General features: G+C 49.5%; 1 protein-coding gene across 12 annotated transcripts; it reads right to left on the bottom strand.

Annotated features, from left to right (window-relative positions):
* Positions 1-1357: 1357 nt before the first annotated feature.
* LOC112305156 (iron-sulfur cluster assembly factor IBA57) lies at positions 1358-13961 on the bottom strand. 12 transcript variants are annotated; one of them, XR_006655495.2, is made up of 6 exons: positions 13562-13960; positions 7073-7416; positions 6569-6775; positions 5702-5882; positions 4599-4767; positions 4102-4237 (listed from the first exon to the last, which is right to left on the bottom strand). XR_006655495.2 is itself a non-coding variant. In XM_045195716.3 (5 exons), the coding sequence occupies exons 1-5, from the start codon at positions 13894-13896 to the stop codon at positions 4453-4455; spliced, it is 1152 nt and encodes a 383-aa protein (XP_045051651.2). In that variant the 5' UTR covers positions 13897-13961; the 3' UTR covers positions 1358-4452. The 12 variants fall into 12 exon arrangements, 10 of the variants coding, with proteins under 10 accessions (XP_045051651.2, XP_045051652.2, XP_053766927.1 ...); XR_006655496.2 differs by lacking the exon at positions 4599-4767 and adding an exon at positions 4383-4537 and having other exon boundaries at positions 4107-4237; positions 13562-13961; XM_045195716.3 differs by lacking the exon at positions 4599-4767 and having other exon boundaries at positions 1358-4537; positions 13562-13961.
* Between the last annotated feature and the right edge of the window lie 785 nt (positions 13962-14746).

Raw genomic sequence — 14746 nt, 5'->3', positions numbered from 1 at the left:
GCAGGATGAGAGGTACCAGGAAGGCCCCATGTGGGAGGGTGAGAACCCAGCCGCCTCCCTACAGCCCCTGGGCCCCTTTCCCATACCTGTCATAGATCTCAAAACATTTGGTTTTGTTGCTCCTCTGGCTTTTTTTTCTTTTCCTTTTTTTTTCTTTCGTTGACTGTATTGTTATTTTGTTAACTCCTTAAGTTGGAGGCAAAACTAATTTTCAGTCTTTTTAAATAATATGACTAAAGCTATAGTTACCCCTAAGTTTACATCCACAACCAAATTTTGTTGTATTTTCATTGTCATTACATCTCTAAGTAGCTTATAATTTGTTTTTGACCCATGAGGTATTTAGAAGCAAGTCTCTTCACTCTCAAGTGTATGAAAGATTTTTCTTCTTTGTTCACATTATATTTTTATTCTACAAGAATAAATCCTTTTTTTTATAGTCATGACTGGGTATAAAATACAGAGTGCCCTTTGCTGAAGAAACCTCTTTAGTATTACTTCTAATTCCCCACTTACATGGGGTCTGTCTGGAAAAAATCCAGCCATTATAAACATAACAAGAACAGTTTGTGCACCATGCATGTAACCTGGCAGCAGAGGAGAGCAGACTGAATGCACATGCGTGAACAATGATGACTTCACTGTACTAGTCAGTGGGGGCAGAAGACACGACTAAGTGAGCGTGTGTACTGTGTGGCCATTGCATTCAAAATCATTGAGCAGGTAGAACAACAAATCTGCACCAAATTTTGCATTAAGCTCGAATATTCCTCCGTAGAAACTATTCAGATGATTCAGAGGCCACAGCTATGGGCAACTGGTGATGGGCAGCTTCATCCTGACAACGTGGCCACTCATGCATCACGTCTCATGCAGTTTCTTGGCAAAACCTCAAATCATTAGATTCCACACCTGAGTGAAATCATCCAGGTGCCAACCCCCCCCTATAGCCCAGATTTAGTGCCCTGCTACTTCTGGCTTTTCCCAAAACTAAAATCACCTTTGAAAGGGAAAAGATTTCAAACCATTGATGATATTCATGAAAATACAAGGGGGCAGCTGATGGTGCTTGGGAGAACTGTGTGAGGTCCCAAGGTACCTGCTTTGAAAGGGACTGAGGTGTCATTGTCCTATGTACAATGTTTCTTGTATCTTCTTCAATAAATGTCTCTAATTTTTATATTACATGGCTGGATACCTTCTGGACAGACCTCATATAATTAATAATTGTTGGTCATTATACTTAATAATTATTAACAATATTAATGACTATTGTGTATTTGTTATATGTTGACTATGTATATTTATTATGCACTATGCTAAGGATTTTATACATCTAAGTACACAGAAGACTCAACGATTTTTTAAGTATTTTATTTATTTTTAGAGAGGGGAGAAGAGAGGAAGAAAGAAAAGGAGAGAAACACTGATCCATCATCTCTCTTATGTGCCCAGACCAGACCAAACCTGCAACCCAGCCACGTGCCCTGACAGAGAATGGAACCAGTGACCTTTCACTTTTTGGGATGACGCCCAACCCACTGAGTCACACTGGTCAGGGCTCCCAACAACTTTGTTATTTAGGTATTAATACATCGATTTTACAGAGGAGGAAATTGAGGCCTCAGGGGGTTAAGAAAGTCTTCTAGGGTAAAGGGGGACTAAATGGTGATGGAAGGAAACTAGACTATAAGTGGTGAACACACAATACAATATACAGACAATGTATTATACAACTGCACACCCAAAACTCATTTAATTAACCAATTCCTTCAGTTAAAAAAAAAAGAAACTCTCTAAGGTCGTAACACAGGTAGCCATTTGGGCAGCCTGGATTCAGTCCTCAATCCACCTGACTTCTGAGCCTGTGCTCAGGTACATGAAGGATTTTTAGGTAGGTTTTTGTCATTGTGGTCAAATGATATGGTCTCTATGAAACCAATTCTTTTAAATTTATGGAAGCTTTAATTTTAATACATATTGCATGTGTTTAAATAATACTTTTTCCAATATTAGTTTCAGGTATACCACCCAGTGATTAGATATTTACATAACTAATGAAGTGATCCCCCTGATAAGTCCAGTATCCCCCCAACACCACAGCCATCAGTTTTATTATATTCCCTGTGCTGTATCCATGTGTTTTTGATAAGAATGTGCTTTCCAATCACTGAATGCAACAATTGATAGCTACTTTAGATCAAATTTGTTGGTTCTGTTATCATCTTATCTTTACTGACTTTTGTTGACTTGATTTGCCAAATAACAATGAGACAGGTATCTGTGAGTTTTTTTCTGACACCAAATATGTGGTGTCTTTTCCTACATCAACCAATTCAATTCTCTGACAATGTCCAACAATTCAATTCTGGCACAGTTCCTGAGTTGGTGTCAGACCCCACAGAGTCGAAGATTCAGCCCACAAACTGCCCCCACGTCAACACCAGTCCCAATGAGTTGCCCAGGCTACCAATGTTCTGTCCAACTTGGCTACAAATTCAGAGGTTCCCATGACCCCCTCCTCAGATTCAATAATTTACTAGAGAGGTTTACAGAACTCAGAAACATTTTATTTACTAAGTCACCAGTTTATTACAAAAGAGTGTAACTCAGGAACAGCCTCAGGAGAGATGCACAGGACCAGGTGTGGGGAAGGGCAAGGACCTCCTTCCCTGCTCTCTGAGCCCACCATCCTTCCTGCATCTCCAGGTGTCCACCAACCTATCCACCCCTGGGGAGGGTGGCGGGGCTGGAACTTTAACCCTGTAATTACATAGTTGGTTTTCCTGGCTTTCCAAAATCACCTCCTTCACATCAGCTCAGGGGTGCCTGGCAAGGGCTTGTTAGGAATAACAAGATGCCTTTTTATGGCTCTTGTCACAGAAAATTCCAAGGCTTTTAGGAGCTCTGTGCCAGGAAAAAGGGCAAAGGGGAAATATGCATCTGTGCAAACCACAATAGCACAGATAAAAATGTCTTACTTTGCCTCATTCTTTTTTTATAGTACTGTACATATTTTTAAATTTTATTCTACAATTACATTTACATTCAATATTGTTTCCTATTAGTTTCAGGTATCAAGTATAGCAGTTAGACAATCATGTACTTTTTAAGTGCTCCCCGATATATCCAGTCCCCATCTGGCACCATACATAATTATTGCAATATTATTGACTATATTCCCTGTGCTGCACTTAACATCCCCATGACTATATTGTAACTGCCAATTTGTATTTCTTAATCTTTTTCACCCAGCCCCCAATGCCCATCCCCAGTCATGTCTGTCCTCTGTATCAATTGAGTCTGTTTCTGTTCTGTTTGTACACCTATTTTGTTTAGATTCCACATATAAGTGAAATCATATGGTATTTGTCTTTCTCTGCCTTACTTCATTGAGCATAATACACTCTAGGTACATCCATGTTGTTGCAAATTGTGATTTCATTGTTTTTTTATGGCAGTTTTGCTGGGCTGGTAGTTATTTTTCTCTCAGTACATGGAAGATACTCATTTTCCTTCTTTTGATAAACCAAGTTTGTTCACAGATTTTTCTTCCTACCTACATTTAAAATCATCCCTGCCTTTGGGACTCTGCACTTTTAGTAAGACATGAGTAGGGAGAGCTTTTTATTCGTACTGCTGGAGACCTACTGGGCTTCCCAAGTCTAAGAATGACTTCCACCAATTCTGGAAAGCTCAGACACCACTTCGATGAACAATGTCCCACCCCCACATCCTCTCCTCTCTGTGGCACCTGCCACCTTAGATCACACTACATTATAGGCCTTCTCTCTCTGCCCATCTCTTCACCTCATCCACACTGCCACCTCTCTATCTTCCTCTGCCATTCTTGGACCATCTCTTCACTGTAGGGTCATTTTTTCAGAGCCAACAGTTTACAATTCTTCAAAAAATATATCCATGGACTTTTAAAAATATTTTATTTCTATAAAGTCTCTTTTTCAGTCCCTTGCTTCTTACTAATATTAAGTTCCTTGTTTTATGTCTTTAAATATATTAAATATATTTTTTTCATGCTATATGTCTGGTCATTTACACAACTGAAACTTTGTAGATTTGCTTTTCTGAACTTGTTTCTTTGGAGGTTAAATGCGTGCTTCTGAGTTCTTCCGTTCACCAGCAATGAAGGTTATTGGTTCCTTAGCACCTTCTCTATCCAAGGCCTGAGTTGGATGAGGGTTTCCACAGGAAGGTTCACAGCCACACCTCCAGGTTCCTAGAAACAATACCATCCACAGGGCTACTTTTTTTCTTTTCTTTTTTTTTTACTATGACCACCTATTTTTCAGAACTTTAGCCATTTTATAAAACAAAATAAAGTAGATGTCAAAACAAGAAAAGAGCCTTCCAGGCACCTATACCAGTTCTCACAGACCAAGGGTCATGAAGTTGGAGGCTTGACCCAACTGGCCCTGGATGGCTCGCCCAGAATCACTGGAGGGAGGCTGAGCCTTCTGCCAAGTTTCTGCGAAAGCTGGTATGGTCGGTCTGTGTGGCAGCCTCCTTGTACAAACCACTAAGGAAGAACACAGAGCACATACTTGGGTCTGAATCAAATACTGAAAGGCCCCCGTTACCTGGAGAACACTGAAGACAGTTACAAGAATCCCCTGTGCTTTAAAGAATCCATGGCCAGCCTCATCTCCTTGTCCTCACAGCTCAGGCTCCTGCCAATGGTTCTGATGGGCCAACACTGCTGCCCCAGTGCGAAGCCTGGATATCTTCAGCGCACAGCACAGATTCCAGCTGTGGGAGCACATCCACCCATGAGGGGAGGCCTGGCCTACAAGGCTGGCCTCCAGGCTCCAGTCACCGAGACATGAGGGAAGAAGACTCCTGAGCCAACGCCTCAGCATCCATGCAAAGACCAGCCAGTGGCTAAATTTTCACTGAAAGAAACAGATGCTACAAGGGTGCCAGCAGCACAGCCAGGACAGGTGACTGCTCTGGCCATCAGCACAGGGGTCCCAAGTCCTTACTTCACAAGTTGTAGGGACCATGCCCTTCCTGCCCAGAAGTTGACATGCCCTGATTTCCTTCACACTAGGAGGTGTGTGCCAGGGTGGTCCAGCCCAGCCTAACCACCTGCTTTCAATATTGGGGCATAGCACTGCCTGAGGGGGAGCCTTGCCCTGGAGGGCTGGCTGGGCCCTCCTTCAGCTCCCTCACCCCCATCTCCCTCACCTTCCCCAATGCCACTGCAGGGCCCCTTCCACTCTGGCACTGCCCTCCCCCCCATTTCCTCTTGGGGCAACTCCAAAACTACACTTGGCTGCAAGTTCTCAGCAGGATCCTTCGGATCTGTGGGCACTAAGCTGCCTCCTTCCCCACTTGGCCCTCCTCCCAGGGCAGGCCTGGCTGTCTCCTCACCCAGGGCCTCAGACCATAACTCAGAGCCCACAGAGCTCCATCCTCTGACCTTCTTGTCAGCCCAGCCAACCAAAATATTTTATCTGGTGTGCTTGGCTGTTCAAAGGAGACCTTCTCACCACAACTACTTGGTCCAAAACCAAGTCCCAGTGCCTTCCACCAAAATGAAACCAGAAATCCACACGAGCCTCTCATGGGTCAAGCTTTAATTTTCACTCTGGAGCATCAGTCAGTCACCCGTACCTATGTTCACACTGCAGTGGGAGGATGGACTTCAGTGGCTTAAACGGGAAAACAAGGATCCTCTTACCACAATGGCATGGCCACATCAGAAATCAGCAGCAATCCACCGAGCGGAAGCTCCTGTTTGCACGCAGGCTCTGGAAGGACGAGGGCCTGCCCAAGCCACTTAGTGGAGAGGTACACTTGGAGAACTTTTTGCAGGGCTTGTGGACAGCATGTGCCACCATCCGCAGACACCACCACGGCACCTGCCACACGATTCCTGCCCTGAGACAAGCCCTAAGCCCGCATGGGAGACAATTCCCAGAGCCATTTGCCCCTTGCCATCCTGAGGCTGCAATGCCTCAGTGCCAGGCCCACCCCGGGGCAGACTGAGCAGTGTGGATGACAGGGGAAGGCCCGCAAGGCAAGTCCTCACTCCTGTCCTTGGCTGACAGACAAGTGGTCTCCAGACAGACATGGTTTGGAACCTTGTCTGGGACCTGCTGGAAGATGGGGCTTGGCTCAGCAAAGGCAGCTGCAGGGCTCACTCCTGCCGCCCCCAGCTCAGAGTCACCAGCAGAGGCCAAGGCCTCTGTGGGGAGTGTGGTGGGCTGGAAAGTCCTGGCACAAAAGCACAGCTGTCACACCTGCAGCCCAGGAGCCCCACTTATGCTCAGAGACCTTCCCAGGGGGTGAGCTCTTCCTGGGCCCACTTGCAGGGGTGCAAAGGGACAGAGGCACTCTGTGGGAGCACAGGGACATCTGGGCTACTTAGTGGCTGTGGGCCACCAGGCCGGCACAGAGGCGGTCAGGGCCACCTGGCCACCCCCTGCAGTTCTGATGTGGAGAGGGCCCTTGACCTTGTCCAAGTGCAGCAGGGCCAGCCCCACATCCCCTTGGCCTGCCCTGTACTTGCCGGCGACCTGTCCAGACTCAGTGAGCACCATGGTACCTGGGGCGATATCGCCCGAGGAGAGAGGGCCCACAAGCTGCACTGGGAAGAGGCGTTTGCGGACGACGCCCATGTGGTGTGTGCGGGCTGTCAGCTCCTGGCCAATGTAGCAGCCTTTGGTGAAGCTGATGCCATTCATGAAGGCCAGGTTGGACTCCAAAGGCAGGGCCACTCCTGGGGGCAGGTCATGGACCCCCTCTGGAACACCTGTAGGGGTGGAAAGGGAGAGACTCGATAAGGGCTGAGGTGCCCTCTGGAGCCAGGGATCAGCCGAGAAAGACCAGGCACCCCCCACCCCACTTCTGTAGCACCTCATCCTCTGCCTGTAACCCCCCTTCCCTATGCCCTGGTGGGCGGCTGTCTGGCCCTCAATCCTAGTTGCTGGAGAAGAGGATTCCTCGCCTAACCACAGCCACACTCTCCACTGGCTCCTCCACTTCCCACTTCACCCCTGCCATCCCTAACTGGTCCCTGCTGGGAACCCCCAATCCTGCACTCCCATACCTTGCTGATACCGGTGCTGGTGATAATCCCAGATGTCCCCCAGACGGGCCCTGGGCAGCAGGGCAGGGCCTTCATCCTGGGCAAGGAGCCGCCAGCCCATGCAGGCAGTGCGGGGATCACGGGTGAGGATGGTGGCACCCTGGGGCTCGGGCAGCAGCACAGCCCCACTGGCCTCCACCTCGGGGGTACAGGGCAGCACTGCCCAAACACGCAACTCAGGGTGTGGCTCCACCGCAACCTTCCGCCGAATCTTGTGCAGCACCAGGTGCTCCTGGAGCTTGCCCAGCACTGAACTGTCACACTCCAAGAGGAAAGCAGGTACTTGGTCAGCCTGCTCCTGGAGCCTATAGGAAGGGATAGTAGCATGTGGTGGAGCGGGGGTCTGCTGGACGTCACAGTGAGGGCTGGGCATGCAGAGCCAGGTCACAGCTCCCCCAATTCTCCCATTCTACTGCACACTGTGGGGCACACTGGGGTCCCCACAGCCTCCACAGTACCCCTCCGCGCCCTTCCCACCCAGGCCATGAGCCTAGAGACCCCAGTGGTGTCTGGTGCTCAAGGTAAGGCAGAAAGGTGCCGAAAAACCCACCCGGAGGACAGGAGCTGCCTCCTCCAGCCTCAAAAGCCTCGAGAAGCCAGGGTCCTAAGGCTGAGATCACACGCAAATTTCTGGAGTGGGGCGTGCTCTGGAGTAGTGAGGCCATGCCCACTTACCCACCTGCCCAAGTCAAGCCCCAGAACTGCCCCAACCCCCACTCCAGGCAGCCCACATGCATACAATTGTCCCCCACAGTCTGGTGTGCTGACCAGGTGCAGTGATGTAGTGCAGGCTCCTTCAGATAGATAAGCAGAGAGGTGAGGCTAGTGCTGCGTTAGACCCGGGTAGGGGTGGGGGGTTACATAGAGATGCCCAATACAGCTGGGGTCTGGGTTACATATGTGTATTGAACAAGGTCCCACAGTGGTGACAGCTGATACAGGGAAGTGAATAAGACCTGCTGGGAGCAGGGACAAAAAAGAAAGGCCATCAGCTGGTATTCACACCCTCCCCCAAAGCTCATCAACTGGTGTGACAGGTCTCAGTGGACTCGCCCCACACACATGCCATGTTGTGTCCACACACTCGCCCATAACCAGTGGCCGTGGGCCCACTAAGGATGGAATAGCAGTGTGGGGAGGGTGGGGAAGGGCAGCTGCTACAGCAAGTCAGACTGGCCCCTCACCTTCTAAATATCCTCACGGAATGTCAAGAACAAGAGCAGCCAGAAGAAACAGAGGAGTTCAGAGGGGCTGATGCAAATAAGCACAGGAAAAGTTCAGTGTCATTCCTCACAATGCAAACACAAATCAAAAGCAGCAGGGACACCACTGGAAGGTTACAGACCACTGACACCAGCTGCGTGGAGTTGAAGGGCGCCATGGGCAGTGACCACTTGCACATTCCTGAAATGCCACAACCAGAGATGGAGGAAGAACAGTCAAGGGGCTGAGGGGCTGAGGAGCTAAGGGGATAGCAAGGGAAAGGGGGCCTACAGAGGACAGAAGGAAGCCTGGGCTGCTGTTGGAACTCTGTCTTGAGGTCACATGGGTACACATTTGTGGTCAAATTGCAGAGACCTGCACTCGTACGTGCTCGAGCACATGAAACCTGAGGAAACTGATCTCTCCATGGGTGGCCCATCTCCCTGGACACAGCAGGCAAGATGTTGCCATTTGGGGAACTGGGTTCAGGGCATGGGACCTCCCTGTACATTTTTTTTGCACCTTCTGTGAATCTATAATTATGTCAAAAAGTTTTTTTAAAAGGAGCTGCCTCTGGAGAGGGTAGATCCATGTGGGCAAGAAGGGAGGCAGCAGTCAGTCACTTTCCATGATAAGCCTTTTTTTAACCTTGTGCAGGTATATTTTTATTTTTTAAATCTTGCATAGCAGTAGAGACAGCATGACTGGAAATGGGAGTAGAGGGCCATCTGAACCCCAACAGCAGCCCAGGCAAAACAGCCCCCAGAGGCTGCCACACACACAGACAGGAGGGCGTCACACCAAAGGCAGAGCAGCAGGGCCGGAACAGGAGCACCTCCTCAAAAGCCAGCACATAAGGAAGACCTCCACCAGGAGGCAGGCCATAGAATGGGAGAAAAGATTTTAAAAGTCTCCTCTGACAAAGGACTGTCATCCAAAACACACAAAGGCCAGTTAAAATCGAACAATAAGAAACAAACAACCTGTCCTGACTGGTGTGGCTCAGCTGGTTGCACATCATCCCACAAACCTAAAGGTCACCAATTCGATTCCCAGTCAGAGTACATACCTGGGTTGCAGGCCAGGTCCCCAGTTGGGGGTGTGCAAAAAGCAACTGATCGATGTTTCTCTCCCTCTCTTTCTCTCTCCCTTCCCTTCCCTAACAATAAGTAATAGAATCTTTAAAAGGGAGGGAGGGAGGGAGGAAGGAAGAAAGGAAACAACCTGATTAAATAATGGGCCAAGCCCTGGTTGGTGTAGCTCAGTGGACTGAGTGCCTGCCAGCAAACCAAAAGGTCACTGGAGTCAGGGCACATGCCTGGATTGCGGGCCAGGTCCCCAGTATGGGGCGTGTGAGAGGCAACCACACATTGATGTTTCTCTCCCTCTCCCCCTTCCCCTCTCTCTAAAAATAAACAAATAAAATCTTTTAAAAAAAATTTTTAAAGGGCCAAAGACCTTAACAGACACCTCAGCAAAGAAGATGTACACGGAACACAAATGAGCCATGAAAAGATGCTCCACATCACATGTCCTCTGGGAAATGCAAATCAAAAGTAACAAGCTACCACTACACACATGAGAATGGCCTACACCAGGAACACCGACATCATCAAATATGGGTGAGGATGCAGGGGCAACAGGAGCTGGTGGGAATGCAGAATGGTGCAGCCACTTTGGAAGACAGTTAGCGGTTTCTTACAAAACTAAACATACTCTTACAAGCAGCTGCACTCCTTGATATTAACTCAAAGGAGGTGAAAACCTATGTCCATAAAAAAACCTGCACATGCATGTTTACAGCAGCTTTATTCATAATTGCCAAAACCTCAGTAGGTGAATGGATAAATAACTGTGCTACAACCATATGACAAAATATTACCCAGCACTAAAAGAAGTCAGCTATCAAGCCATGAAAAGACATGGAGGAACTGAAATGTGCACTGACAAGTGGAAGGAACCAACTGGAGGTGGCCACCAACTGCACAATCCAATCATCTGACATTCTGGAAAAGGCAAAAACTAAGGAGGCAGTAAAAAGATCAGTGGCTGCCAGGGGTTGCGGGGAGGGGAGGGATGAACTGGCAGAGCACAGACAATTTTCAGGGCAGTGAAGCTACTCTGTAGGATACTGCAATGGTGGCTAGTGTCATCCGTTTGTCCAAACCACCAAGAGTGAACCCAGTGTAAACTATGGACTCTGGATGATGATGTGTCCATGGAGGTTCATCGGTTGTAACTAATGCACCACTCTGGTGGGGGGTGCTGATAGTAGGGATTTCCCATTACGATGTATGTTATGGGAAATCTCTGTACCTTCCCCTCAATTTTGAGGAAACTGCTCTAAAAGTGTGAAAGTGAATAAAGAAAAGCCTCGTTAAAATCGGGTTGGGAAGCCCTGAAGGTGGAGCTCTCACACACTTTGCTTACTACCCTTGCAAACTCCAGCAGGAAGAAACTTACTTCTAGAAGGAAAAAAGATTTTTCTCTCTGCCCAGCAACAACCCTGCAAATGAGAAGCTACCTGCCACCAACCCTGAACTCCCACTCTCCTCCAATGAATCTCTGCTCAAAACAAGCCCTCCTGCCCTGGCTGGTGTAGCTCAGTGGACTGAGTGCCAGCCAGTGAGCCAAGAAGTCATAGGTTCAATTTCCAGTCAGGGCACGTGCCTGGGTTACAAGCCAGGTCCCCAGTTGGGGGCATGCAGAAGGCAACTGACTAATGTTTCTCACCCTCTATTTCTCCCTCACTTTACCTTTCTCTACAAAATAAAATAAAATCTTTAACATTCCCAGTTGCAATTCCTCTGACATTCCCTGATAAGTTCATTTGCTGGTAAAATAACTAGCTATTTGTTTGTAAGGCTGACATAAGTCTACTTTACAAGGAAAAAGCTGCACCCAAGAGAAGGTGCTGCATCCAGGACACAAGAACAGAGTACTCTGAGAAATGACTCAAGGATGGGGAATCAGAAGCATGAGGGCTGAAATGAAAAATTCCACAGAGAGGATGCAGAGAAAACAGCAGGCAGGGAGCTAATGCAGAGAAAGCAGGAAGGCACGCTGGCCTTCAGGGTGGCGATCAGACCCAGTGCTGCCCTCTTCCCAGAGAGGAAACCCCAGAGAAATCAGACACAGGTAAACCGCAGACAGCAACGATGTGGGGAAGGAACCCGTGAATTAACTCCATGAACTAACCAGAAAGGTTAGGCCACAAAAGAAGTGTCAGGCAGGTCAGGACAGTAGACTCTGCCCCCAATGCCTCACACCACAAAAGAGAACTGGGAGATGAATGTGGACATCGCCCAGCAACCACCCAGGCCTGGGAGCAGCCATCCAAGGGGTAGGGAGGGCGCAGGTTGTGTTCTCACCCCTTCCCTCTCCTCACTGCTGAGGAGAAGCAAGGCCACTATCTCTGCAGTGTCTCTGATGGAACCCCTCCCCACACAGAACTTTTGTGTTGGAATCTCAGAAAGGAAACTAGGGTCGGGGGCAACATCACAGTGGCCCCCAATTTCCTTAACACACTGAACAGCAAGTGGCACGATACCCCATTCTCAGGAATTAGCTGAGAGAAAAACCAATTTTTCTCCAGGTCAAACCAGGGCACAAGCAATGTCTGGAAAGAGATGCCAAGTGCATGCACTAGTACAGGACCTACCGGCACAGCAGCTAGGCAATGACTTTCCAGAGGGCAAGTACGAAGAGAGAAAAACTAAGAAACTACTTTACACTGTAGGGCGACTTATAAGAATAAAAACTCGTAACAAGAACACAAAGGCAAAAAGATGTAAAGGCAGACTGCAGACATGGCAAGGAAATTCGGCTATCAAAACACCACCATTACAACACCAGTAAATTAAAAGCAGCAATGACCAAAAGAGATGCTACTAAAAATTACTGACAGAGGGCTCAAGATAATCAAAGAATGCAGGCTCTAAGATAAAGAAATGAAAGAAACTAAAGGAATGTAATAAGATATGTGTGACAAAGATCATGGCATCTCTTTGGGTTTTTTGGCTTTTTTTTTTAAACTTAATTTTTATTGTTATTTTTTCCATTACTATTTAGTCCCCTTTATACCCACCTGCTCCTGACCTTAGCATCTCTGAAACATAGCAGAGATTGCAAATGTTTTCTGTAGAGGGCCAGATAGTAGACAATTTGGGCCTGGGCCACGGGTATCTAGTCACCGATCTGCCCTAGGACGGGAGGACACAGCAGCCCCAGGCAGTACCCAAACAAGGCCGCGAGGCGGCGTCCATTAAAATAGGAAAACAGGCGGTGACTGCCTGAAGGCCATACCTTAGCGTTTCACTGCCACAGCACCCACCAAGCTTCCGGCAACACCACAGGAAAGAAGACCCAAAATATCATAAGATGAAGCGCCTCTACGAGCTTTCATTGCTCCAAAACAAAAAGGAACGGGGCTTCTTAACAGAAATACCAAAGAGAGGCAGATCATGGCTTCACAGTTCTCAGTGAAACTTTCCACCTGAAGTTTTATTCCAACCAAGCTATCAGATAATACCACTTGGAGAGGTGGAGTTGAGTCCAAGTCACCTGAGGCATTCCCCTCTCAACAAGCCACTAAAGAGCGAGCTCCTCTTCCTCTTTGAGAGTCCAGGGAGAAAGATGTGGACGCCTCCACACGGGAGGAGGCGTGGGAGATCCCAGGGCGAGGACAGACCCCGCGTGACTTCCGACACACGGCCCAGAATTGCACTAGAGACGGGCCCCGTGACCATCATGTAAGTCATGATAATGTCAACACAGACTGGTGTACAACGCCAAACACGGATATCACTGGACACAGAGAGATTTGGCAGGGAAGTGCGGGGAAAACCGCAGAAATCAGGAAGTCGTAGCCCAAGCTGGTCACGCAGAAGCCGCTCCCTGCAGTCGTTGCTCCCTTCTCCGTGCAGTGAAGACAGGCCGACCAGGGCAAGAATGAACGGGAACCAAGGCCAGGTGCAGCGGCGCGCACCAGCTGCCCCCCATCCCGTCCCCACCACCACCGACGCGCTTCGCTGGAGGGTACCTGACTGCCCCTCCGGCCCGCCTACGGAAGCCGTGCCCAAGTGCTCCACCCCATCCTAGGGTGCCCTCCCCCGGAAGGCCCTACCCCTGGGTACCTCCTCCTTCCAGGACCCCACTCCTCCCTTGGTGCCCCGCTCCCGCTGATTCCCCACCTTCCCCATAGGTGCCCCCTCCCCTGGGTCGCCTTCTCTGACAGTCCGCTCTCACCCGTAGAGAATGACGTCATACAGCGTTCGTCCCTGGACACTGAGGAAGTGGGCGTAGCCCGCACGCGCCGGGGAACAGGCCGCACGGGCCTCAGGACCCGGAAGCGGCAGGTCATTGGTTAGCAGCCCGAGAAGGAAGGGGGCCGAGTCCGGCCCGCGCACGCGTACTAGGGCGCGCTCGCCCAACGGGAAGCAGGCCCAGGCCGCGCCGCTAGCGGGGTCGCTTCCGTGACCGCCCGAGCTGTAGGCCAGGAGGTGCTTTGAGAGCGCGCGCAGCCGCCAGGCAGGGCTGCTACACCCCAGCGCCGCGCCCCGGAACAGCGCCGCAGCTGCCATCTTGGGCACAAGTGAGGCGACGGGAAAGAGCGGCCTGGGGCGGGGGGAAGGATGGGTGAGTGCCGCGGACGCGCGCCGTAGCGGCCCCTGGTGGCGGGAGTAACCTGCGCGAGGGCGTGGAAGGGGCGGTGCCTCTGGTTTGGTCTGCCCCTCGCCCGGCCAATTCTCAGGGCTGGTTCCTGTGCCAGGTTTTGGGCGCACCTGCCCTGGCCTACCAGTGGGTATTCACAGCAGAGTTTCTGCTTGCTTACTGTGGTCTTAGTGCTTGTCAAGTGCACAGATCAGGGGCTTTATGCGTACCCCACTGTCGTGCAGCCATCCCCACCATCCAGCACTTTATCAACTTCCCAAATCCTACCCATCAATCTGGAACCCCATCCTCTCCTCAGCCCCTGGCACACACACCCCCACTCCACTTTGTGTCTGTGAACCTGACTCCTCTGGGGACTCATGTGAGAGGAATAACGCGGTGTTATCCTTTTGTGATTGCTGATTCCCTGCCAACGATGCCCTCTAGGCTCATCCACGGTATGTCGTGTCGGTATTTCCTTCCTTTTTTAGGCTGAATAACATCCCCTTACATTTTGTTTATTTGCTCACTCGTTGATGGACACTTGGGTTGCTTCCACCCCTTGGCTTTTGTGAATGTGCTGCTATAGACACGGTGTGCGGATATCTCTTCAATGCCTGCTTTTGGCATTGTGTAAGGAAACCCACTCCTGTGTGTAGTTTACTCTCATACTCTTTTCACTTACTACACTTCTAATCACCCAGTGTGGGGGTGGCGGGGGTGCACACATCAAGCAATTCTGTGACACAGGCCAGGTATCCTACAATTTAAGTCAATTGT

This window comes from Desmodus rotundus, chromosome 9 (genome assembly GCF_022682495.2).
Source record: "Desmodus rotundus isolate HL8 chromosome 9, HLdesRot8A.1, whole genome shotgun sequence".
In the NCBI taxonomy this organism is placed as follows: Eukaryota; Metazoa; Chordata; class Mammalia; order Chiroptera; family Phyllostomidae; genus Desmodus; species Desmodus rotundus.
This window is presented reverse-complemented; position numbering and strand designations above follow the sequence as displayed.